Here is a 25,808-nt window from a genome sequence, read left to right as displayed (position 1 = left end):
AATTGGTGTAGTGAATATTACAATTTGTTTTAGAGTTAACCAACAAAAAAGAACTATTAAAAACCATATACAAAACAAAATGGTTTATAAAGAGACAGATAGATGTCTACTTTCCTTGTAAACATGCAACGTTTGTTTTGTTTCAATTCATTTAAAATCATTAAACTAAAATGTTATTTAAAAAAAAAAATAGATTAAGGGAATACAGCAATATAATAGCAAGCGTAAAACAGCATAAAGATTTAGAAATACGAATATTGTGCTATAAAAATATGCAGTTACAAAATTGAAGTAAACAATATATATCTCGCTCATTAAACGATCAGATTGCCTCTTTTCGTTTTTGATTTTAGTTTCACTTTTTGTTTGGTCTGGTTTTTTCAGATCTTGCATTTGTGAAATTAGTTTTGAATTTTCATATATTTTGGCTTCAAACATCTCTGAATAGCTATTTCATGTCAAAATGCGCAGTAAATATTGGTACAGTTAATGTTATTCAAGTCATCTTTTATTTATTTGCTTCCCACCGAGTCTTTCATCTTAAAATAGCATGACAATTGACCATGCAAACGCGTCACACATATCAAGTTTAGTATTTAGGATTAGTCTGAACATAGAAAAAAATTAAATTGTAAACAGTTTTCAAAGGATAAATTTAAAGACAAAGACAAAATGTGGATTCAGCATTATTTTTGTTATTAACTGCGACTTAATAATTTGTCCAATCAAATTCAAGCTTTACATGTACCTGACACGACTTCGATACCTTTATAAGAAACGGTTGGGATGCTGAAGCAGCAGGTTGGCCTTGATAAAACCAAAGACATCACATGTAAGTATTATATTAAGATATTTGTTAAGATATTCATTTTATTTTCAATTTAGTAATCAGTATTTAATTGTATCAATCTTCTCGGACATTTTTTTGTGTCATTCTTAATTCAATAAATTAAAATAATATATATGTATGTTAGTATTCCGTGCTTAATGAAAATCTAAGAGTCATATCATGTTTTCCTTTTACTCCTTTTAGTAGTTTTCAAGGATATGTTTTTTTAACATTAACTCTGCTATATCATGTATATGTGTAAAATACAAACTGCCAAAATAAATAATGTTACATAAGCGGTTTAGCGCAACAGTAATTTTAGTACAATCATGGTTGACAACGTTTTATCGATGCAGGGTTTTCACAGGCTAGACAATATCACTAGACATTGGTTACACTAGACAAAGCCTTTTTACAAACGTCTGATATTTTTTTTCAAAATTTCACATTATTATAAAAGGTACTTGGACGTAAGCTTAAACATATTTATTTATAGTGGAATGAGAAACAAGTTTTGCAACTTTTAATCCTTTTCACTTTGCGGGTGCGAGTGCTGTCTTGTAGCGGCATTAGCCTGCTCTTTTTCGAAATGTTACAAGGGTGTCTTTAACGTGCAAGATATATGGCTCTTTCTTTAGACGGGTCAGCCATTTATCGTGCCCTTCCAACGGACTATCATCGTTTCCTCAGGACCATACTCGCAAATGGTGTCAAGGGAGAGTCGAAAATTCAGTTTCTGCAATTTTCATCACGGACTGGGAATCGAAACAGGAACCTTCGTGTTAGTAGTCTGATGCACTTACCACTACACCACGGTTTGAGGTTTTAACATTACTTAAGTGAAGATGTTTTTCCGAACATTTGATAAAATTATAGATAAAGTTATATGATTAACACGTCAATTTTGAAAAAAACAATAGCAACTATAATGACATTCTTTACCAAAAGGAACAAATATTTAGAAAAGGTGTCTACCAGATTAGAATAACATGTTGTATAAAAAGACATTGACAGCCTTTTGGGAGGATCATCAATTAGAATCATTCTTCCCTTCTCCAATGATCTGTTGTATAAAACACTGTTATCGCTTGTTTTAATTCTTGTCATTTCACAACTTTTGATTAGATCGATCCATAGTTTGTAGGTAGTGTATTTCAGTGTAGTGAATTAAGTTGAATTAATAAACTGTAAAAACGTAATTACTTAAATTTGAATTTAGAAAAAAACACTTACTTACAAAACATGACACACACACACACGCATACACTTTAAAGATAATTTGCATCCCTTAAACTAAAATTCACCGCAGAAAATGACATTTGATGCAGTGAATATTAGTATAAGATAAGCAAATTATCTTTAAAGTGTATATGTGTGTGTGTCATGTTCTGTGAGGAAGGTTTTGTTTTTCTAAATTGATTGTTACATTAAAGGTATGTATTTGTTATAACTAATTAAAATAATATATTTTAGTGCCCTTATCACATAAACAACCATGCAAATGATACTGTTACTTGGACTGTTTGTTGGAACAGCTTTTTGTAAGTATCTTAGTTGACAAAGCCTCTTTAAATATTTCTGGTCACAAAATTGTCTATTTAGTAAAACAAGTTGCACTTTATCATGACGTGAGGTTATGTTAATTTGAAGCGTACAAGTAGCAATTAGTGTTAAAATTCGATAAAGGTAGATTTAACACTGTTTGAGATTTGAAGCAAGAAACCAAAATTTTGTTAATTGTAAATTATCACTGAAGAGACTTTATTTGTCGAAATCAAGAACACTGAGATTTTTTTCCTATATCGTTTGGTAAATAAACTCATCATAGATATCAGGACTAAATTTTGTATATACGCCAGACGCGCGTTTCGTCTACAAAAGACTCATCAGTGACGCTCGAATCCAAAAAAAGTTAAAAAGGCCAAATAAAGTACGAAGTTGAAAAGCAATGAGGTCCAAAATTCCTAAAATTTTTGCCAAATCCAGCTAAGGTAATCTATGCCTTAGGTAGAAAAGCCTTAGTATTTCAAAAATTCAAAATTTTGTAAACAGTTAATTTGAAAATATAACCATATCAATGATAATTCATGTCAGAACAAAAAGTGCTGACTACTGGGCTGGTGATACCCTCGGGGAAATAAATCTCCACCAGCAGTGGCATCGACCTAGTGGTTGTAAATAAACTCATCATAGATATCAGGGCTAAAATTTTGTATATATACGCCAGACGCGCGTTTCGTCTACAAAAGACTCATCAGTGACGCTCAAATCAAAATATTTATAAAACTTGTCGAACAATTCATCTAAAAACATTGCATAATTAATTAAACTTTAAGAATTTATCATTCTCCCTACGATATCATTAAATCGGTTTATTCGTTGGGAGCTCGAGGTTTAACATGCCACAAAACCAGATTCAATCCACCATTTTTTTCTTTAAAAAATGTCATGTACCAAGTCAGGAATATGGTCATTTTATATTATAGTTCTTTTCTGTGTGTGTTACATTTTAACGTTGTGTTTTTTTGTGTCGTTTGTGTCGTTTGTTTCCTCTTATGTTTGAGTGTGAATACACATTATTATAAGACATGTCACGGTATTTTTCTATCCCAAATTCATGTTAAAATACTATTTAGTTTTGATGTTATATTTGTTATTCTCATCGGATTTTGTCTAATGCTTAATTCGTTTCTGTTTGTGTTACATTTTAATGTTGTGTCGTCATTCTCTTATATTTAACGCGGATTTCACTCGGTTTTAGTGTGTGACCCGGATTTTTTTTTTCTCTCGATTTATGAGTTTTGAACATCGGTATACTACTGTTGCCTTGTTCTAAATATAAAACCGAGCAATTTTCTTTTCCTAAAATGTTTTTAACCTTTTTAGGCTGTTCTAGTGATGAGTATACATGCTGGGATGGAACTTGTAAACCAGGGAGTTACCGATGTGATTCCTGGGCTGATTGTAGTTTTGGAGAAGACGACTTGGGATGCCCCGGTAAAAACAATACACTCTTTTTTATTTGATTCATTATTTGAATATAACGTAAACTAAATGATAGCATTGTGAAATAAAATATGAGAAGATGGCCAGTAGACTTAATTACTTAATATATTGCACTTTAAATTTAATAGTTTTGTTCATTTAAATAAAAAATTCCGTTAGTTAGTAGCATATCTCCATCCAATTTTGCTGACATGATTGAAAACTGGAGCTATTGTGTACTGATATATTACAATCAAAATGTCGAAAGACACACATGCTACCTGAATAACTATGTCACAAATTCACGAATGTGACGCCGGACTAGCTACGGAATCGATCCGGCATCGTTCGGGGCAAGCTGTATTAGTCCGTAAATTTCTGATTGTAGCCGTAGTCAGACATAGTACATGTATTAAAAACGGAAATACCGAATATTGTTGAAGGGTAATTATATCATGAGGAAACTGTTGTGCGATATCTTTATCGATAAATCAACAAATTATGTATGCCCTTTGTGTGCCCGCAACGCCCCTAAACAAAAACAACCCCTCCTCCACCCAAAAAAAAATAAATCTGTAAAGCTAAGGATGTATCAAAAACCATTTATATATTGTGTCAAGTCAGGAATAAAACACGAAAAGGAATGGTCAGCTTTTATGAAATTGAAATTCCCTATTAAGGTTCAGGTATTCAGGTCAATGGAATTGTTTTGTTAGACAATCGTAGATAGAAAATATCTTATTTGTTTTATAACATAACTTTCACAATAGAAAATGTTGTAGATAAAAGGTCACAGTAAAAAAATGTTTATTTCATACATTAGATGTTAGATTGGTAACGGCATGTATTAAAATACATTTTTGTACCAAGAAATCTTCAATCAGGAACATATTATTTAAATCATTTGATAAAATTATAGCTGAAGACAATCGTAGCTTAAACTTATAATACTTTTAATGAAAAACGTATTCAATTGTACAAACTTAGAAACGAAATATTTTACAGGTTGTGACATTAATCGTTTCAAATGTGCTAATGGTCTCTACTGTATTATATGGTGGGGAGTGTGCGATGGTGAAGATGACTGTGGCGATGGCTCGGACGAACGTGGGTGCTCCAATATTTCTTGGAATAGCTGTAAGTAAACATAGTTTTTAATGGCAAATGTTCTTACATGAAATATTAACGATTCGGGAAATACGTTTTACAATCTTAATTCTTTATACTTAACAAGTATATACAGCTATCTGACTAAGGAAGAAAAAAGCTGTTGTCTTTATTTTCTAGAGATGATTAGAAATATGTTTTTGTTAATCTGAAAATCAATGTCACACAAATATTCGTTCATTAATAGATGGAAAATAAATTTAATATGTGTATTATATTTTGATGTTAACCATTTTTTTTCTTATTCACTGGAATCAACACATGAATGACACGGAAAATATTCAAAACACATTGATTATGAACATAAGTAATTAATTAATTAAAAGCAACATGAAATAAATGTCAGAAAATGGCGAAAGAAACGAACCCTGGCGATACAAAATATAACCTAAATGATTGGTGAAAAGAACAGCACACTTGCGATACAAAATAGACCTTAATGCTTGATCAGTAAATTGATGAAGTAATCCACACCCACGCCTTTTCCCAATCGTGATGCCATCATTCATTGACCTAATATTGTATTGTTTTTAAAACCTAGATTTTTCCACCAAGCGCGGTTTAACCAGTTCTAGTGCTGAAAAAGTAGTATCCAGGGGTATGAACAAAAGAGGTAAAGTAGAAGCTGCAGGAACAAACATGCACAAAAAGGAAAGTGAAGCACAGAAAGTAGCTAACAAAATGGAAAAGCTAAGGCTGCTTAGCAGAGGAAAAGATGGCAAATAAACATGAAAAAGAACGGACGACTTTGCTAAAAAATTGGACTTTTAATATTCTTTAGTGCTGTATAAACCTTCTTTGATAATATCTACTAAAAACTGCAGACAATATTTATTGATAATATATTTTCGTATTTTACACTCTTCAATGAAATATGAAATATAAAATGTAAGATATACCCTTTCCAATTTGTATCTTTGATTTAGAAACAAACATTTTATTGAATGTAAATTTATATATATATATTGTTTAGAGTGTTACATACGTATTTTGATGTTATTGCAATTAACAAAATCATTTTTCATTCTAACTTCTGTCTTTTCTTAATAAAATCTTTCTTGCAAATGAATTGTATGTTTTAGATATGATTAATTAAAACGTCGTTAACTAGAACTGAAAACTCCGCAACTTATGTAAGATGTATACAATATAAAAAAATAATCATACGTGCGATAGATGCAAATGAGATTGGTCTCCTCCTAAGACCAAATAACCAAATGACTTTAGAAGTTAGCAAAGGTCACTGTACAACCTTCAATAATGATTTCATCCAATATCACATAGCAACATATCAAGGACCCAAAAGTAACAAGGGTAAAAACAATGCAAACGAAAAAAAAAACAATGGCCAGATTTAGGCATAAAAAAAAAATATATATATATATCATACCAACAACGACTGAATTACATGCTGCGGACTTGGGACAGAAAAATACAAAAGTTGTTGAGGTTCACATGGTTGCGAGCGCCAAACATTCCCTTAAATGTGACAGTGGTGTTACAGGAAGTACAAACATAACTCTCAATCGTTTAGAGTAAAGAATTACTTCTAGATACTGTCTTATGATCATAAAAAGCTTCTGTCCAAGTTTGGTACAGAGTGAATGTAAAGTTTTCTGGCAGAAAAACTAAGTCCATTTATAAGTTAGATACGGAAAAAATGGAATTTTAATTTTACAAAATCTACTTCTTTATACAATGTACTATCATATGATCATAAACAAGCTTCTGCCCAAGTTTCGTAAAAATCCAGGATAGTTTAAGAAAAGAAAGTTATTAGAATTTCAAAAACTTTAACCACAGAGTGAATATTTGTGGACGCCACCGCCGACGACGCCGACAGAATGATTGATTGCTATGTCTCGCTTTTTCGACTAATTTCGAAGGCTCGACAAAAATGGTTCGATAGTTTAGTCTTAAATGCATGATTTTTTTTTATTAGTTGTTAGTGGCTTTCAACTAGCTCTCAGATAACTGCAACTACTCTCAGATCTGTTCCTAGTGTCTTTTTGTTGTCGGGATGTACAAGTACTCGGCCACGTCCACTTGTATTTTTGTCCTTCTGATGAGTTAAGCCTTTTTCAACTGATTTTTATAGTTCGTTCTTATGTTGTACTGTTATACCACTGTCCCAGGTTAGGGGAGGGTTGGAATCCCACTAACATGTTTAACCCCACCATATTATTTATTTCTGTGTCTGTCCCAAGTCAGGAGCCTGTAATTCAGTGGTTGTCGTTTGTTTATGTGTTACACATTTGTTTTTCGTTCATTTTTTATTTAAATAAGGCCGTTAGTTTTCTCGTTTGAATTGTTTTACATTGTCATATCGGGGCCTTTTATAGCTGACTATGCGGCATGGGCTTTGCTCATTGTTGAAGGCCATACGGTGACCTATAAATGTTAATGTATGTGTCATTTTGGTTTCTTGTGGACAGTTGTCTCATTGGCTATCATCCCACATCTTCTTTTTTATATTAACTTTCTTCTGTATCTCAAACCATTAATATGCATATGTGTATAGCAATTTAAATGTGTAGCCCAGTAGTTAACATTTCAGTTTATTAAATATCAATAATGTGGTCTTTTTTTATATAAATTTCCTGTTTTACAAAACTTTAAATTTTTCGAAAAACTAAGGATTTTCTTATCCAAGGCATAGGTTACCTTAGCCGTATTTGGCACAACTTTTTAGAATTTTGGATTCTCAATGCTCTTCAACTTCGTACTTGTTTGGCTTTATAAATATTTTGATAGGAGCGTCACTGATGAGTCTTGTGTAGACAAAACGCGCGTCTGGCGTATTAAGTTATAATCCTGGTACCTTTGATAACTATTTACACAACTGGGTCAAAGCACTGCTGGTGGACGTTTCGTCCCCGAGGGTATCACCAGCCCAGGAGTAAACATTTCGGTGTTTACATGAATATCAATAATGTGATAATTTTTAACTAAATAACCGTATGAACAACATAAAATTCTTTGACATTACCGAAAAGGATCAAATGAGTTCACAATGAAAAAAATACCATTTAATCGGATGAAAAATAAAATCCAAAACACTTCAACAAGAATCAACCCAAACCGTTTACGCCACTCTAAATCTGTTGACATACTCAAGTTGCAGAATTTTATTAGCAATTAAAAAAATCTCCATTTAAATAAGTTGAAAAAAAAACAATCTGTATATACAAATATGTGAACATTACCAAACCTGATCTAGTTGCATTTTGCGAGCAGAACGTGGATTAAGCATGCAGTCTCCGAATTTGGATATTTTGGCTTTTTCTGTGGAAAAAAAAAATGTTTCAAAGACAAACTAAGGAAGTACAAAACACTACATGTATACGTCATATCACAAATATTTCCGACTTTGTATGGTTTTGGAGGAGTAACACTACATTATACATCTTACCATTTATATTATTCAATAACATTTTATAAAACAAACAATCTCGCCATATTATGCATGAGTAGATAATTTTATAGCTATTGTTGTGAAATATTTTAAAAACTGACTGTGAGTTCAATGATGTATTTTGCAATGAATAGAAATAAGAAGATTTGGTATGAGAGCCAATGAGAAAACTCTCCACCCAAGTAATAATTTGTAAGAGTAAACACTCATAGGTCAAAGTACGACCTGCAACACGTAGCATTTGCTTAACCCAAATAGCAACCTATAAAGAGCCTCTAAATTTGTTTTATCATATTTTCGCCACAGCCGTAAATTTCTCCAATTAGCTCCTGTATTAATTGATCTTAATATCCCTCCGAAATGTTTGAAACGTTGATTGTGTTAAATTGCATTATCTAATTTTTCCTATTAATTGCACTCTCGCTAGCGATAGACACATTCATATTTGAGCCGGATTTATAGTTAACAGAAGCAGATCGGAATCAGTTATGACGTAGACAGTAATCATTCTAATCGTAATCATGTTCATTAACCATAAGTACGATGAAAGCACATCATATAATGACGTTTCGACATCATATAATGAAGTAAACCAAACTACATAATATAAGATTACAAGCACATAATATAATGACACAACCACATCATATAAAGATATTTGCATATAATATAATGGTAACTGCACATCATACAATGATATTTACACATCATATAAGTATATTTGCACATGATATAAGTATAATTGCACATCATATAAGGATCTTTTCACATAATATAAGTACATTTGCACATCATATAAGAATGTTTGCACATCATATAAGAATGTTTGCACATCATATAAGAATCTTTGCACATCATATAAGAATGTTTGCACATCATATAAGTACATTCGCACATCATATAAGTTCATATGCACATCATATAAGTATATAAGCACATCATATAAGTATATATGCACATCATATAAGTATGTTTGCACATCATATAATGATGTTTGCACATCATATAAGGATGATTGCACATCATATAAGGATGTTTGCACATCATATAAGGATGTTTGCACATCATATATTTAAAGGATATTTGCACATCATATAAAGGTGTTTGCACATCATATAATGACAATTGGACATCATATAAAGGTCAATGCACATCATATTATGAAAATGGTCTTAACAAGACAGTGTTGGCGTTCCATAGCACATCATATAAGTATATATGCACATCATATAAGTATGTTTGCACATCATATAAGTATGTTTGCACATCATATAAGGATGTTTGCACATCATATAAGGATATTTGCACATCATATTAAGGTGTTTGCACATCATATAATGACAATTGCACATTATATAAAGGTAAATGCACATCATATAATGAAAATGGTCATAACAAGACAGTGTTGGCGTTCCATTGCATAGTCTTCGAGTGTATTATCAGAAGAAGTTGACATAGATCTATACAGACCATGCAGACTATGGTTGGGAAATCAAACATGGAAAACTTTGTCCAATTTAAGGTAGATAGGGTGTCTTCCTCCATCTTGGATTTGGAAATACCAGAAAACAAGGTCTAGATCTTTAATAAAATGTGCAAATTTTTATAGTAGAAGGTCATTCATGTGTAAGAACTTCCACTTCTATAAAGAAAATTACATGTTTTATCATATGTATGGTTGTATTTTACAAAAAACAGAAAACTTTTGTTTGATAGAATTTTTTCCAACTTTGCCACATAAGGGGAGGCAACTCAAATGCAAAGGCAGACAATTCAGATTAAGGTACTTTTACAATAGAATGTGTTAGAAATTTCTCTATTTTATTATGTAGCAAGAAAACGGGTCCGGTGACCCCATTTTTTCTTTTCTTAACTGAAAGATTACTATTAAAACTATCTTCTCATATGTTATCTCAAAATTCTATGGTGTAGTTTACGCTTTATTGCAGAAAATTGGGTTTTCCATGCATAATCTATACAAAATCTGTCAATTTTGAACACCGTGTAGCATTAAAATAAGTTCGGTGACCCATTTTTTTATTACTTTTTTAAAAAGCATAATATAAACTACATTTTGGTAAATTATTAAAAAAGTCTATGGATTATAATTTAGACACCCCATCTACCTTAATGGAACTTCCAACTGCACCTGATAAGCTCCTTAACATTTAAATATGAGATGCAACTGTAAACAAACTGTGACACCAAATGATGTGTTTAATGAAAAAAATGGTTTCTGAAAAATATAAACTGTAGTTTTTTCCAGTTTTTGACGATTTTTTGATAAATTTAGCTTTTCACCTAAAATCAGTTATTTTACTATTGTTTTACAATGAATTTTGTTAGATCTGATTATAATTATATTAAGATTTTCATTTTTCTATTTTGGAGTGATTCAAAAACAGTTAAAACCCCAAATTGGTGTTTTTCCAGTTTTTAACGATTTTTGATTGATTTTACTAAATTTTACCCAAAATCATTATTTACGCATTAAGGAATTGCTGTAAAGTTTAAGAATGATTAGAATAAAGGTTTTTGTCTTTTTTTAAGAAAAAAAAATGAACTTCTATGACCATTATTTATATTTTACTGTCTGTTTTGGAAATTAATTCACACTATGTGAATCTCAAATTCCAACAAAAATTGGATGTTTTCGCTTAAAATTTCATGTTTATAAAAAAAAAATTTAAAATGTTATTTCATTTCATAAACACTGTATAAACTGTTCTTAAACTTTTGCTTTGGAACAATTATCATCAAAAATGAAAGTTAAACAAGCTTTTTCCAGTTTTCGCTATTTTTGACAAATTTTGCTATTTTTCACCCAAATAAATCCATGTTCCCACTCATGGTAGACTTTTGGTATGTTACAAAGAAAGCCATTTTGAATCGATAAATACCAAAACAAATTCTGTTGCAATTATTTTTTTATGTCAAATACTATTTTGACTAGACTAATAGTAAACATTACATTGTTTTAGAATTCAATGCTTATAGAGGTGATCAAATTAATCAATTGTATTAAAATAGGGGCTTTGTCTGTAGATGAGACAACTCTCCATCCAAATAACCATTTGTAAAAGTAAACCATTTTAGGTCAAAGTTCGGTCTTCAACACGGAGCCTTGGCTCTCAACAAATGTGCATGTTTCAATGAAGTGCATTTTGTATCATACTAAAATTATGTCCTTTTTGTCATCTAATAATTCATAGTTCTTTAATCTGTGTTTTTCTTACATCTTTTAGTTTCATCTTTAAAAGAATGCCAGCTAAATGAAACTGTCAAATAATAGAAATCCATACTCGAGTGTTTAAGTTGTATAACTACATAACAACACCAAAGAAAACTATCGTATTAGACAAAAGCTATAACTAAAATCGAGCTGAAAGTTAAAATACTCAATTTGATTTTATAAAAAAAATGTTTTTTTATTATTTTTTTTTTGTTGATGACAAACGACAGTCCTAAAATAACTGTACTTAAATTTAAACTTATAAATATTCATGATCAGTGAAGATAACAATCACATGTTTGCATAATGTCTAATATAGATTTGTATGAAAAATCCGAATAAATGTACAAGTTTTGTCTCCTTATCAAAGATTATCGAGATTTGTTTTTATTTGATATCATTGAACAGCTAAATGAACTTCCTCATCTGAGCGGCAGTTTTCAATACACGAAAGCAACTACCTTCAGAGCACCTTTGATCATCACAAGTTTTGGTGGGGGTTCTGGTTTGTCTTTAGTCTTCGGTTTTCTGTGTTGGGTTTTGTGTGTTATTGTTTGTCTTTTTCTTGTATTGACATGTAGTTGTCACTTTATTATCGACTTATGAGTTTGAATGTCCCTCTGGTATCTTTCGCCTCTCTGTGATTATGGACCTTCCGATTAGATTTTCCTCTGAGTTCAGTATTTTTGTGATTTTACTTTTTGTTACATTCTTATTGCATGAACTGAATTTGACACTGTTTTCCAAATGTGTATGCGACTTTTCTTGTTGACAATTTTTGAGATTTTATTGATATAATTTTACTGAACATATTCTCCTAGTAATTTTGAACTATGGAACATGTGAATAGCTGCCATTACTTGTCGTCCGTCGTTAGTCGATCGTGAAGGTCCACAGTTGTAACCATTTTTTTTTAAATCTTCTCCTATGAAACCACAGTACCAGTATCAAGAAAAATGGGCTATCAGATACTTATTATAAAGTGTTTTAATCCATAAATATTAATTCGCATATCTGGAATGAATTAAAATATGATACAGAGGTAGATTTCATCAAGTATCTAATTTTTTAAAGAAAAAACATTATGATCAATCAATTTCGGCAGGAGAACATTTTATAAAGATCTATCTATCTCGAGGAAGTTTATCAAATGATTCCTAATATCGAAACCTTTTCTAGAAAGGTATTAAAAGCAACAGCAAGAATAATTAACAATAGAATCAATTATAAAAAAATTACCGACCTCCGAGGCAAATTCAGAAAGATGAAGCTAATAAAAACTGCAAGGCTAACTCAATCAATGTAGCATAACTACTACTGTGGATTTATTAATTTCGTCGGATTTCGTAAGTACAGAATAGCCACGAATTTAAATGTTCAACGAATGAGAAATTTTTGATTGGCTTGTATACATTGGCAAAACCGCGAAATTAAATATCCACGAAAATGTAAGATTTCCTCAATCCACGAAATTTGGTACCTACGGATATAAATGAATCCACAGTACATTTTTCCTGACTAGGAAGATTTACAAAAAAGTTAATCCAAATCTTGACTTTTATTTATCATGTCTGTTTTGTTCACATATCGTTGTAAATATAACGTAATTTGATGCCACTGTTATATAAGTGAACTTTTGAAAATGCCTGTACCAAGTCAGGAATATGCATTTGTTTTTGTCCATTCGTTTGGTGTGTTTTGTCATTTGATTTTGCCATTTGATTAGGAACTTCATATTAATTGACTTTTCCTCGGAGTTCAGTATTTTTGTGATTTTACTTTTTGGCATAGAGTCATGAAACCCCTCATGTTGACTTCGGTCCTGTAATTTCTTGCATTTGCGGTGTTTCATGTCCAATGAAGTTGTAATAATAGGCTCTTTATAGCCGCATTTGGTATAGTGTTTTCATTTGAGTAGTTAAAACATATTCTATTAAACAGGGCAAATGAGATCAGACGCATATTTGTTATGTCAGCTCGGTGTGTTGTTCTTTGAATGTTTTATTTGTCCTGCAGCGTAAGTAAATGATGGTCTAAAGTTTGCAAGGATTCGTGTGTCATTGATTGATTTGTTTTGTAGACGAAGCGCTCGTCTGACATACACAATTTAAAGCCAGGTACCTTCGGTATTTATAAGTATAAATCGTATTAAACATCTTTTGTATACACACAAACCAAAGGTGAAATATCTTTGCATATGAAACGGTTTAGTCTTGCTCATGTCTGTGTCAGATTTATAACTAACGAGAGAAGGTTATGTCACTTAGAGCTATTGATTTGACCAAGAAATGAGTAACAAATTTGTAATTTTTAATAATAATTAAACTTCTTTTCAATATTGTGTTGACTATTGATATTTGATAAACTTAAATATTTGTTCCATTAAATCTAAGTTGAATATGCTAGATCTGAACACAACGGATTCGCTCACATACTTCATCATTCCCGTATGAACTGAAAAGTCTACAAATACTATTTACAATGTAGATATAGAAACCTCGTTCATTGCTCTTTAAATTGAGTAATGTAATGATGATATTGTGATTAAAATTCATTGCGTTCAGTTAAAAAAGGATGATCGATTTTTCATCTTTGATATCTAATAGCGAAAAATCATCGGTCATTTTTTTTTTAAATAACATAGTCAAATTTAAATCCATGCATTAATTCAATTCACCTCTCAAACTTTTGATGAAAATTAACGAACACTTTTTTTATAACATTTATTTTTCTAATGATTTTTTTTTATTGATTTAAAAGTTAAACAGGTTAAAAATTTTGCTGTCTTAACTTTTTTATTGTGATTTTTTCATAAATATATATAACTTGGTAATCATAACTACTCAGCACGACAATGTTAAATCTGCAAATTTTGATTTTGTTCTTCCCTCGTCGGGATTCAAACACTTGCTTTAAGTATATATGAAACACCGCATCTTGACCACTCAGCCACCTAGACTGCACTGAAATCTTAGCTTTCGGTGGCCTAGTTTTATCTTTCCTCGTCAGTAGAATGAAATTTCAGGGGTCAAAAATCGTAAGATGCAGTCACAGAAATAACTTTAAGTACGTCTCAACAAGTGACAACTCTACGACCTATTCATCTATTGGAATACCATTGAAGGTGGTACTCTGCGGAAAACACATATTTTATATTCATTCTCATTATTAGCACAACAATGTTTAATCTGCAAACTTGTGGGAGCAAACTTTTGTTTTTCCCTTTTGACTGTATTCGAACTCATGCTATTTGGGTATCAAGACGACACCGCGTGCACTGTCTCCAGTGCTCTGGCCCACTCAGTTACCTAGGCTGAATTAAAAATTTAGCTCTAGATGGCCTTGAAAATTATAAATAAATATATGAATCATTTAAATGCAAAAGTGTCAAATATTCATCACTGTTTTTTTTTTTTTTTTGTTCTTCAAATTTTATATGTATTTCCATAAGCTAATTAAAATTTAAAAAAAAGGAATAGCTAAATAGGAATAAAAAATATCTTCATTTTTATCTTTGACTGTTCCATAGTTGATTCTAACAATTACCAACGAGAGGATTATTACAATCTTAATTGGAAGTTTTATTGATAATAACAAAGCCGGTAAAAATAGAGAAAAATGAAAATTGTCAAAATGATCAGGCTTTGAATAAATCTTTTTTTCAGTAATTTGATGTTACAATTGGTAAGAGACAAATAATGGTAAATGGAAATATAACAGTTATAAGAAAACATATTAATAAGGAGCTATGAACATTAAGTAGTTCGTACACTTTTTTAGGAGATTTTTTACATTTTCGTATAAGCGGGAGGTTTGGCTATCCATAAAACAAGGTTTAACCCACCATTTTGTCTTAAAATATCCTGTACCGAGTCATGAATGTTGCAGTTGTTATGAAATAGTTCGTTTCTGTGTATGTTGGCGTTTGTTGGTGTGGCACTTCATTTTTTATGTTTTTCCTTTTATTTCCTTTTATGAACATATGTTTTAGTTTGTTATTCGGATTTGTTTCCTCTAAATCGATTCACGAATTTTGAACAGAGGTATGGTACAATTTCCTTTGTTTAGCATAAATTTGCAATCACCATTAAAAATGATATTCGACTGTTGCAAGTATGACAATTTTGATTCTATATAACAGCTAGAGATTCAATGCAGTGTTAGTGCTGTTTTTATGCGTGAAAGCCTTTTTACTAAGAGCCAATTCAAACTAACCCTGCTGATGATTCACTATTTTACATATTGTTATTTGATTGCATTTCAATTAATTACAAAATTGATAAAATTTTATAAATCTTAGTAATTTTTTTTTTCATTTATAAAAGATATTTATTTAAATGGATGAAACCATTTTTTAAACGTTTGCATTCCAATGAGAACAAACTGTGCCCCTCTACTTGCCGACTTGTTTCTTTGTTATTATGAGGCTGACTTCATGCAGGACCTTCTTAGGAAGAAAGATAAGAAGTAAGCAGTATCCTTTAACTCTACTTTCCGCTATATAGATGATGTTCTTTCATACAGTTACAGTTAAGTCTGCCTCATTTCTTGACTTACATCTAGAAATTGACAACGAGGGTCGGTTGAAAACAAAACTTTACGACAAAAGAGATGATTTCAGCTTTCCAATTGTAAACTTTCCATTTCTAAGTAGCAACATTCCAGCAGCACCTGTATACGGGGTATATATCTCCCAATTGATACGATATTCCCGTGCTTGCATTTCCTATCATGATTTTCTTGATAGAGGGTTGCTGCTCACAAGGAAGTTATTAAACCAAGAGTTCCAAATGGTGAAGTTGAAATCATCCCTTCGTAAATTTTACGGACGTCATCACGAGTTGGTTGACCGTTATGAAATAACCGTTACAAATGATATCGGATATGTTCCTTACGTCGTAACTACAATCCCCTTCCCTTTCATGAATTTGACCTACCGAACTAGACTTTTTACCGGATTTGTTATCACATAAGCAACACGACGGGTGCCACATGTGGAGCAGGATCTGCTTACCCTTCCGGAGCACCTGAGATCACCCCCAGTTTTTGGTGGGGTTCGTGTTGTTTATTCTTTAGTTTTCTATGTTGTGTCATGTGTACTATTGTTTGTCTGTTTGTCTTTTTCATTTTTAGCCATGGCGTTGTCAGTTTATGTTAGATTTATGAGTTTGACTGTCCCTTTGGTATATTTCGTCCCTCTTTTATACCTTTCAGATTTGCATAAATCAAATTCAGTCTGGGCATGCAAGACGCAATGGTGAACGTTGTTTAAAATCCCCTAATACTAGTAAAGTTTTCTTTTTAGTAAGTAAACACGCCATCCCATGAGTAATCTATCTATAGTTAAGGGATTAAATTAAAGGTCACATAAATACAGATTCAATGAGGTCGAATTATTAATTTGATAATTTATTATTGTTGTTTCAATGTTGATTTCCTTAATTCGCACCACACTCTAAACGTTTATTGTTTGATGAGGGTTTTTTTTTTAAATTTTTGTGTTGGTAGAAGGAAGAAAACCAGTGGCTCCAGTAGATAAATTAAGCGAAACAATAGATAAAAAAGGGATATTCAAACTAATATGTCTAAACAAAATGACATCAAATAGACCCCTTAAAAAAACCTATTGCAATGTACATCGACAAGCATAAACTTCAATATAAACAAACAAATAAATAAAAAAATATGATCGAAATGTGAAAACACAGACTAAATATGTGATATATATATCAATAGCTTTACAACTTATTTTTACAACTATACATTTGTGTTAAAAAGCTGTATTTGTCATAACGTGATCCCGATCAAAGCTATCGAACTTTTTCAATATAATGATGAAAGTAATTGGGTATGTGTAAGTAGAAAATGTTTACTTAAACATGAAATGTGGGCATAATTGCGTTGCAGTTAAGAAAATAGGCAGATTACATTTTACATCATCGACCTTAAGATATTCGCCCTAAGCTTTTCTGATGAGGGTCAATCAAGAAAAGCGCTCTTGACACATGGAATTAATAACGGGTTGATTCTATATTTAACAAGTTTCCGCTTAAAGTGACTAAACTGGGCTTCATAACCACGCTTTAGAGTTAAATGAATACTAACATAATTGGTCTACAAGCCTGAAGTTATTATTGAATAAAATTACTCCTTTCATACCACTCTGCAAAAGTTGAGTGAAAGTCAAAACAATAAACCGTAGTGATTAAGGAGTACACTTTTGTACTGACAGTAAAAGTAAACCTCACCAAGATATTCACAAAACATACCTTGATAGTAATGTAGACTTTTCTGTGTAAAATCAGATGATTGATTCATTCTTATAAGCAGGTTGCCTGTTTCGTCGTTTCCATGTATGTTGGCATAAATAATTCACAAAACGTATCAAAGGAACCACCCTCCATTTAACAGATAGTAATAAGACATTGGACAATACAACAAGCAACAACACGATAAATAATGAGTCGAAAAGAGAGACGTACAAATCCAGATAAAAAAACAACAAATAACACAAAGTGCAACTTATTACAAATTTATTAAGACTTGAAGACACGCATAACATAATGAATGATAATTTCTTTTAATCAATGTTTTCCGGCTGTTATGACAACTACGATCCTCGAGTATAAGATTAACAAAAGATATTTGCAGAGTTACATTTCGTGTCCTTAAACACTACAATCATTGAACTTGCACGAATTGAAAAAAACATCAGAAATATTATATTTGATGAATAGTTTAAACAAATTTTTTTTTTTTATATAAACAACTGTAGTGTGCTGTCTGTTTCCGTTTAATTCTTCATTAATGGTGTAGTTATTTGTCCTTGAACACAACAGCATGACAATACTTACTTGTAAAATTTTAAATTGCAATTTAATACACATTTATAATTTTAAATCAATGTTGTAGGTCTGCTATTTGACCAATATTAAATGAACTCACATGATTTCGACAAACATCAGAAATATTATATTTGATGAATAATTAAAAAAAAATGTTTATGAAAGATTTTTATAAACAATTGCATTACGTTATCTGTTCCCGCGGATATTCTTTCAGTATTGGTGTAACTATTTGTCCTTGAACACAATAGCGAGGTGACATCTTATTTATATAAATTGAATTTTGATATAATAAACATTTACCAATATGATAGCCATGTTTGTAGGTCTCATATTTGACTTATATATATTGAACTATAATAAATAAAACAAACATCAGAAATATCATATTTGATTATTAATTCAAATAAAGTTTTACTAAAGATTTTTTAAACAATAACATTGTGCTGTCTGTTCTCATGGATATATTGTCATTAAGTGGGTAATAAAGATCTAAAACACGAAATTTAAAATCAAATAAAATTTAAACAACAACTTTGTAGGTCACTAAACATGATACAAACATCAACTCATAGACAAATATCACAGGCCAATATCAGTCCCTTTAGTTCATGATACTTATAGATAAATATCATTTAATTAAATAACAAATCACTCCAGACCTGTAGTTAACAAGAATATTGACAAAACTGTTTTTTAAATCATTATAGATTACGAACTAAGTGCTAAGATAACCATTTTCCTTTCATTGTTTTATTTGTAAACCAAAAATACCCATAACATAGCATATTAATCTATTGTAATAAATATTCATCAAATCTAATAAAATTTGTAGAATTAGCTAACAAAGTCCTTATATTTGTATAAAGTAACAATCGTTTATTATAGTGGAAAATTGTTTTAACGTTAAATAAGCTACAATTGAAAATTGCTTGCTAGTCCCTCTCTGATTAATATTAGATAACTCTCGTTTATTTCCCAATCAATCTATCATGAAGGGGAGATAAATAAATTCATTTTAATTTATAGTCTTTTTCAAAAATGATGAACGGTTCTTTATTTAAGAATTGAATGCTTCTTTTTGTAACTTCATTGGGTTGAAAAAGCGTTGACCGACGTACATTTTGTATGAAGCGCGGTCAACGCTTTTACAACCCTATGAAGTAACAAAAAGAAGCATTCAATAATTATAATTACATTTTTTAGCTATGATCATGAAAACACGAATTTTATAATTTTTTTATTTAATTCACCTGTGCATTTTATTGTGGGACCACGTGTTATCATGAATGATAAGTTTTATTGAGTGATGCAATTGCTTAAGGAATAACCTGTGATGTACAGTTAGCCAATCAGAATAACGTACTGTAATGAATAAAATTGAGAAAGGAAATGGTGAATATGTCAAAGCGACAACCACCCGACCATAGAGCAAACAACAGCCGAAGGCAACCAATGGGTCTTCAATGTAGCGAGAATTCCCGCACCCGTAGGTGTCCTTCAGCTGGCCCCTAAAATATGCATAATAGTACAGTGATAATGGACGTCATACTAAACTCCGAATTATACACAAGAAACTAAAATTTAAAATCATACAAGACTAACAAAGGCCAGAGGCTCCTGACTTGGGACAGGCGCAAAATTGCGGCGGGGTTAAACATGTTTATGAGATCTCAACCCTCCCCCTATACCTCTAGCCAATGTAGAAAAGTAAAAGAATAACAATACGCACATTAAAATTCAGTTCAAGAGAAGTCCGAGTCCGATGTCAAAAGATGTAACAAAAGAAAATAAATAAAATGACAATAATACATAAATAACAACAGACTACTAGCAGTTAACTGACATGCCAGCTCCAGACCTCAATTAAACTGATTGAAAGATTATGTCTTCATCATATGAATATCAGGTACAATCCCTTCCGTTAGGGGTTTAGTATCATACTATCATAAAATATATGAGAAGAACATAACCCGTGTCATGCCAACAACTGTATTTTTAGAAATAAATGTGTTTAGTTCCGATGCAAAGACCCTATCAGTGAATCAATGTTAAAGCCAAAATATGCAATCTTTAATGACCTGACAACAGTATCGTAACTATATCCCCTTTTAATAAGTCTATTTAAAGGTTTTGTTAGTTTCTGAGGAGAATACTGACATTTTTGTGCTTTATAAAGAATATTTCCATAAAATTTTGGATGTGAAATACCTGAACGTATAAGATGTCTGCATGTTGAGTTATATTTACGAATTATTTCCTTATACCGGTGATAAAATTTAGTAAATGTTTTGACCAGTTTGTGATATCGAAAACCCTGGTGTAATAATTTTTCAGTAATACATAAATTTCTCTCGCTAAAATCTAATACATTGTTACATACACGAGCGAATCGTACAAGTTGAGATATATAAACACCATAAGATGGTGACAAGGGAACGTCACCATCTAAAAATGGATAATTAACAATAGGAAATGAAAAATCATCTCTTTTATCATAAATTGTTGTATTAAGCTTCCCGTTTATGATATAGATATCAAGATCGAGGAAAGGGCAGTGGCCATTGTTATCATTAGCTTTATTTAAAGTAAGTTCTACAGGATAAATTTCTTTAGTATACATACTGAAGTCGTCATTATTTAGAGCCAATATATCATCCAAATATCTAAAAGTATTGTTAAATTTTTGTATCAAATGTTGTTTTGATGGGTCTTTGCTAATTTTAGTCATAAATTGTAACTCATAACAATACAAAAACAGGTCCGCAATAAGTGGTGCACAGTTAGTCCCCATTGGAATTCCAATAACTTGACGATATACGGAATCTCCAAAGCGAACAAAAATGTTATCAAGTAAAAATTCAAGTGCATAAATAGTATCAAAGCATGTCCAATTGACATAGTTCTTTTGTTTATTGCTACTAAAAAATGATCTAAAAGAGTTTGAACATATGTACTCGCATTCCGACTTTTTAAATGCCCAGTTAATTAGGGATGTGAATTTTTTCTTAATAAGAATATGAGGCAAAGTGGTATATAGGGTAGAAAAATCAAAACTTTGAACAGATTCAAAATCACCAATATATGCATGCAATTTATCAAGTACTTCCAACGAGTTTTTGACACTCCAAAAGTAATTAATTCCACTATTTTCAAAGGCCTTATTTGAACAATTTATTATCAGGTTTTTTATTGTACCAAGTGTACTAGTAAGTAAAACAGACAATTTAGTAGTTGAACAATGGCTAGAAGATGAAATAAATCTATATTTGTAAGGTTTTTTGTGCAGCTTCGGAAGCCAGTACATAGTTGGGACTTTCATTGTGTTTGGTTCTGCTTGTAAAGAAGTAGCTAAAAGTTTATGTTTGTTACAGATGTCGTTTTCTGAAAATGAAGTCAGTTGGAATGTTGGTGAATTCGTGATTTCCTTTTGCAGAACCTCTATATAAAATTTGCGTCAAACAATAATGATATTATTAGCAGCTTTATCAGCCGGGACAAAAACAAATTCCTTGGCTAGTTCTGTTAGTTTATTTTTGATACGCGAAATAGGGTTTTTATAGTTTTTGTTGAGGGTAAAATGTTCTTTAAAATGTTGTATTCGAATATCAACTATCTTCATTACTGAATTAAAAAAAGAGTCCAAAGATTTTTTGTCGGCTTTTTCCCGTTTTACCCATTTCAAACAGTAGGCACGGAGTGAGTCGTTGATGATATTACGACACTCATTCCAGTTAATAGTTGACGGGGGACGATATTTAGGTCCTTTACTGAGGAATGATTTTAACTCTCGGTCGCGAACGATGTTAAGGTCTCCTGTTATAACATGGGAAATTGGTCCATAGGTGTATTCTGAATTACTGCAATTACACGACATAGGTGTATTTTCAGTGATATTTACATCTTTACACAATTGGCTATAATTAAACACATATTTTCGGGTAGGTAATTACAATGTAATTATATTGGTATATAATAATTTTAAACGTTTCAAATTTATGAAATTATATTCGTATATCAATGTTTTTGATACATCAATAACAAAAACGAAATATATTGAATTGATACATTTTGTAATTATTCAAAATTATATCAGAAACCTATACTTAATTATAAAATAATGAACCTGTTAAAGGAAGACAATACTCGCATAACTTTTTTCGAATCGGCACATAATACAAAGGAATGTCACTCTTGCATACAAATGGCACATCAATATAATTAATTAACTGTGCATTCGTGCTCCACCTTCAATGCAGATTCTAAATTATAAATATAACAAAAGTTGTTAATCTATAGAATAGTGAAGACTAATGAAAGCTAACCCACTGTAAAAAATATTTCTTTGAAATTTTTTTAAATTTCCTCAGAAAAATGAGTAGTTAAGGATTATTTGCTTCTCAAAGTGTAAGACGCAATACAAATCGTATGCTTGCAACATCTTTCCGAAATACAAATTTTATTAAGTCCTGAACATTTCGACATTTGTTTGTTTATTTTCATCAATACCGGTTTTAAACAAATCACAAGTACATCTTAAGATCCGACTAAATACCTTTATCCCGATATCGTTAGGTAAGTATGCTAGATCATCATCATGGTGATGATTATAACAGATAGAATCCCCCTGGTGTTTAGTTGGGTTCGTGTTGTTCAGTTCTTCTGTTTTCAGTGTTGTGTTTTAAGTACTATTGTTTTTCTGTTTATCTTTTCTTTTTAGGCATGGCGTTGTCTGGTTTTTTGAAGTTAGGGGGCATATTGTTTAAATTAATGAAATAAATAATCTTTTTTTTCAAGAGGATAATCCCATTTGATAAAACGAATAATATTAACGGTACCAATTTTCCTGCACCAGATGCTCATTTCGACAATACATGTCTCTTCAGTGATGCTCGTGGCCAAAATATTTGAAATCCAAAGCTTATATAAAAGATGGAGAGCTATAATCCAAAAGGTCCTAAAAGTATAGCTAAATCCGTGAAAGGAATCACAGCTTTGATGAGAGAGATACATTTCTTAATTTATGGTAATTTCTAACATATTGTAACAACAAATTTTGATTATACAAAGAATGCGTATTTTCATGCCAGTACCGAAGTACTGGCTACTGGGCTGGTGATACCCTCGAGGAGTAACAGTCCACCAGCAGAGGCATCGACCCAGTGGAAGTAAAAATATTAAAGGTACCAATTTTCCTGCACCATATGCGCATTTCGACAATACATTTCTCTTCAGTGATGCTCGTGGCCAAAATATTTGAAATCCAAAGCTTATATACAAGACGAAGAGCTATAATCCAAAAGGTCATAAAAGTATAGCCAAATCCGTGAAAGGAATCAGACCTTTGCATGAGGGAGATACATTCCTTAATTTATGATAATTTCTAACATTTATAACTTCCTGAGAGTCCTTAAAAATTAATAACATATTTATAAAGTACAATACAATAATGATATATTTGAGCCATCTTTTACTGTAGAAAGAACATTAATCAGCAGTTTACCAACAACAAAAAATGTTTAGTCCAATATCTTGATGATCCAGATACGTATCGTATTTTGAACCTGGTTTTATAGTGCTAAACCTCTCACTTTTATCAGTCTCATCAAATTCCGTTATATTTACAACAATGTGTGAACAAAACAGACATGATAAATAAAATAGTCAAAATATTGGTACAGCAGTCATCCCTGTGTTACAATCTTAAAACAAACAATTTTACAAAAAAGCACACAAACATCACTCAAATTAAAAACACGTTCATTGTTCCGCGTGTCTGATGTCAGAACATTTTGTCGTTCAATGTTTATACAAAACAATTTTATAATTTACATGGGAAAGGTTGACATACAGGGTTAAAAAAAATCAATAGTATGTTAGAATTAATTTCAGAAATTTAAAATTGTCCAGAAGTTCTGTTGAATTTCTCAGAATCCAAAAATGGTTAATACCACTACTAGATTAAAATAATTTTGTCGTTTGTCGCTCAACGTATTTTTAATTTAAAATAGAACTATAAAGCCTCGGTCACACCTTAACGGATAGCTCGAACGGATACCTAACGGATAACTTTTTTTCAATCCGTTCATGTCCGTTTGACGTCTGTTCTTATCCGTTAAGCGTACGTTTTATCCATTGACGTCCGTTCTGTCCGCTGGAAAATTTTGAGCATGTTCAAAACTTTGAACGGACGTCCAACGGATGAAATGTCCGTTAAACGTCCGGTTGGCGTCCGTTTTGTACGGTACTCGTCCGTTTCGTTTCCGTTTTGTATCCGTTACGTGTCCGTTATACATCCATTGGAGGTCTGGCAGATAAATTCACCAACGGACTTCTATCGGATGTCTAACGGATAAAACGGATGTTCAACGTATGTGAAACGGACTTCTTCTATAACGGATAAAACGGATGATGAACGGATCTGAAACGGATAAATGCCAATTGAAAATTTCGCGTCAGAAATGCCAATTAGATTTCTTAAGGTTCATGAATTCTTATTATTCATAATCGATCTTCGAGTAAGGGCATGTCTTCACAATCTAGCAGCTCTTATTCAGGCCAGACACTGCCATTTGGCGGCATTTTGAAGAACAAACCAAAACCAGTTACACAGAAACATTTTGAATATTTATGCGATTTACATGTATTATTATTGTCGCCTTTAATTTTTCCGTATATCTTTGTTGATCCGTTTTATCCGGTAGGCTTCCGTTCGGTGTCCGTTTTATGCGGTACTCGTCCGTTGGATGTACGTTCGACATCCGTTCTGTCCGGTACGTTTCCGTTTCTCATACGTTGCATATCCAGTGTGTGTCCGTTATGCATTCGTTACACGTCCGTTGTATTCGGTTAGCACATCAACGGACTCACAACGGATAACAATTTTGTCAACGGACAACTTTTATTTTCATCCGTTAGGCGTCCGTTCGTGCTATTCGGTAAGGTGTGAACGAGGCTTAACATAATGACATTCAATAGAAGAATAACATAATGACGGGATCTTTTAAAGTACAGCGTCACGTCATAAGAACAAAAGAAACACAAAAAGTCGCATATACAAAACACACCAGCAAAAATGAAAGATAATACAAACACATTGACGGGATGTATAAGTACTAAGCCACGTAAAATGGATATCACAGAAAACAATCCAAACAGTAAAAGTAATATAAATAATAGAACAAAGACAAAGGAAAGAACAATACAACACTATTGGATGCCCTATATACTGTAAGAAGAACATATTTGTCATGTATAAAGCATAAGCATCCACAACCTTCGGGTTCTAGAATCGCTTAGAAACCCACATGCTTCGAAGAATTTTTTACATGGAAT

General features: G+C 31.7%; 1 protein-coding gene across 3 annotated transcripts in view; it reads left to right on the top strand.

Moving 5' to 3' along the window:
* The first annotated feature begins 753 nt into the window (after nt 1-753).
* Nucleotides 754-25,808, top strand: part of LOC143053961 (uncharacterized) — a 33,713-nt gene continuing 8,658 nt past the window's right edge. The window contains exons 1-5 of one of the 3 annotated variants that reach the window (XM_076226789.1): nt 754-832; nt 2,303-2,370; nt 3,716-3,826; nt 4,820-4,951; nt 5,523-6,050. In XM_076226789.1, the coding sequence (XP_076082904.1) occupies nt 2,325-2,370; nt 3,716-3,826; nt 4,820-4,951; nt 5,523-5,707 (474 nt within the window). In that variant the 5' untranslated portion in view covers nt 754-832; nt 2,303-2,324 and the 3' untranslated portion in view covers nt 5,708-6,050. Of the gene's footprint in view, nt 833-2,302; nt 2,371-3,715; nt 3,827-4,819; nt 4,952-5,522; nt 6,051-25,808 lie in introns of those variants that run through there. The other 2 variants (XM_076226790.1, XM_076226788.1) reach the window with 2 other exon arrangements.

This window comes from Mytilus galloprovincialis, chromosome 12 (assembly GCF_965363235.1).
Source record: "Mytilus galloprovincialis chromosome 12, xbMytGall1.hap1.1, whole genome shotgun sequence".
Classification (NCBI taxonomy): domain Eukaryota; kingdom Metazoa; phylum Mollusca; class Bivalvia; order Mytilida; family Mytilidae; genus Mytilus; species Mytilus galloprovincialis.
This window is presented reverse-complemented; position numbering and strand designations above follow the sequence as displayed.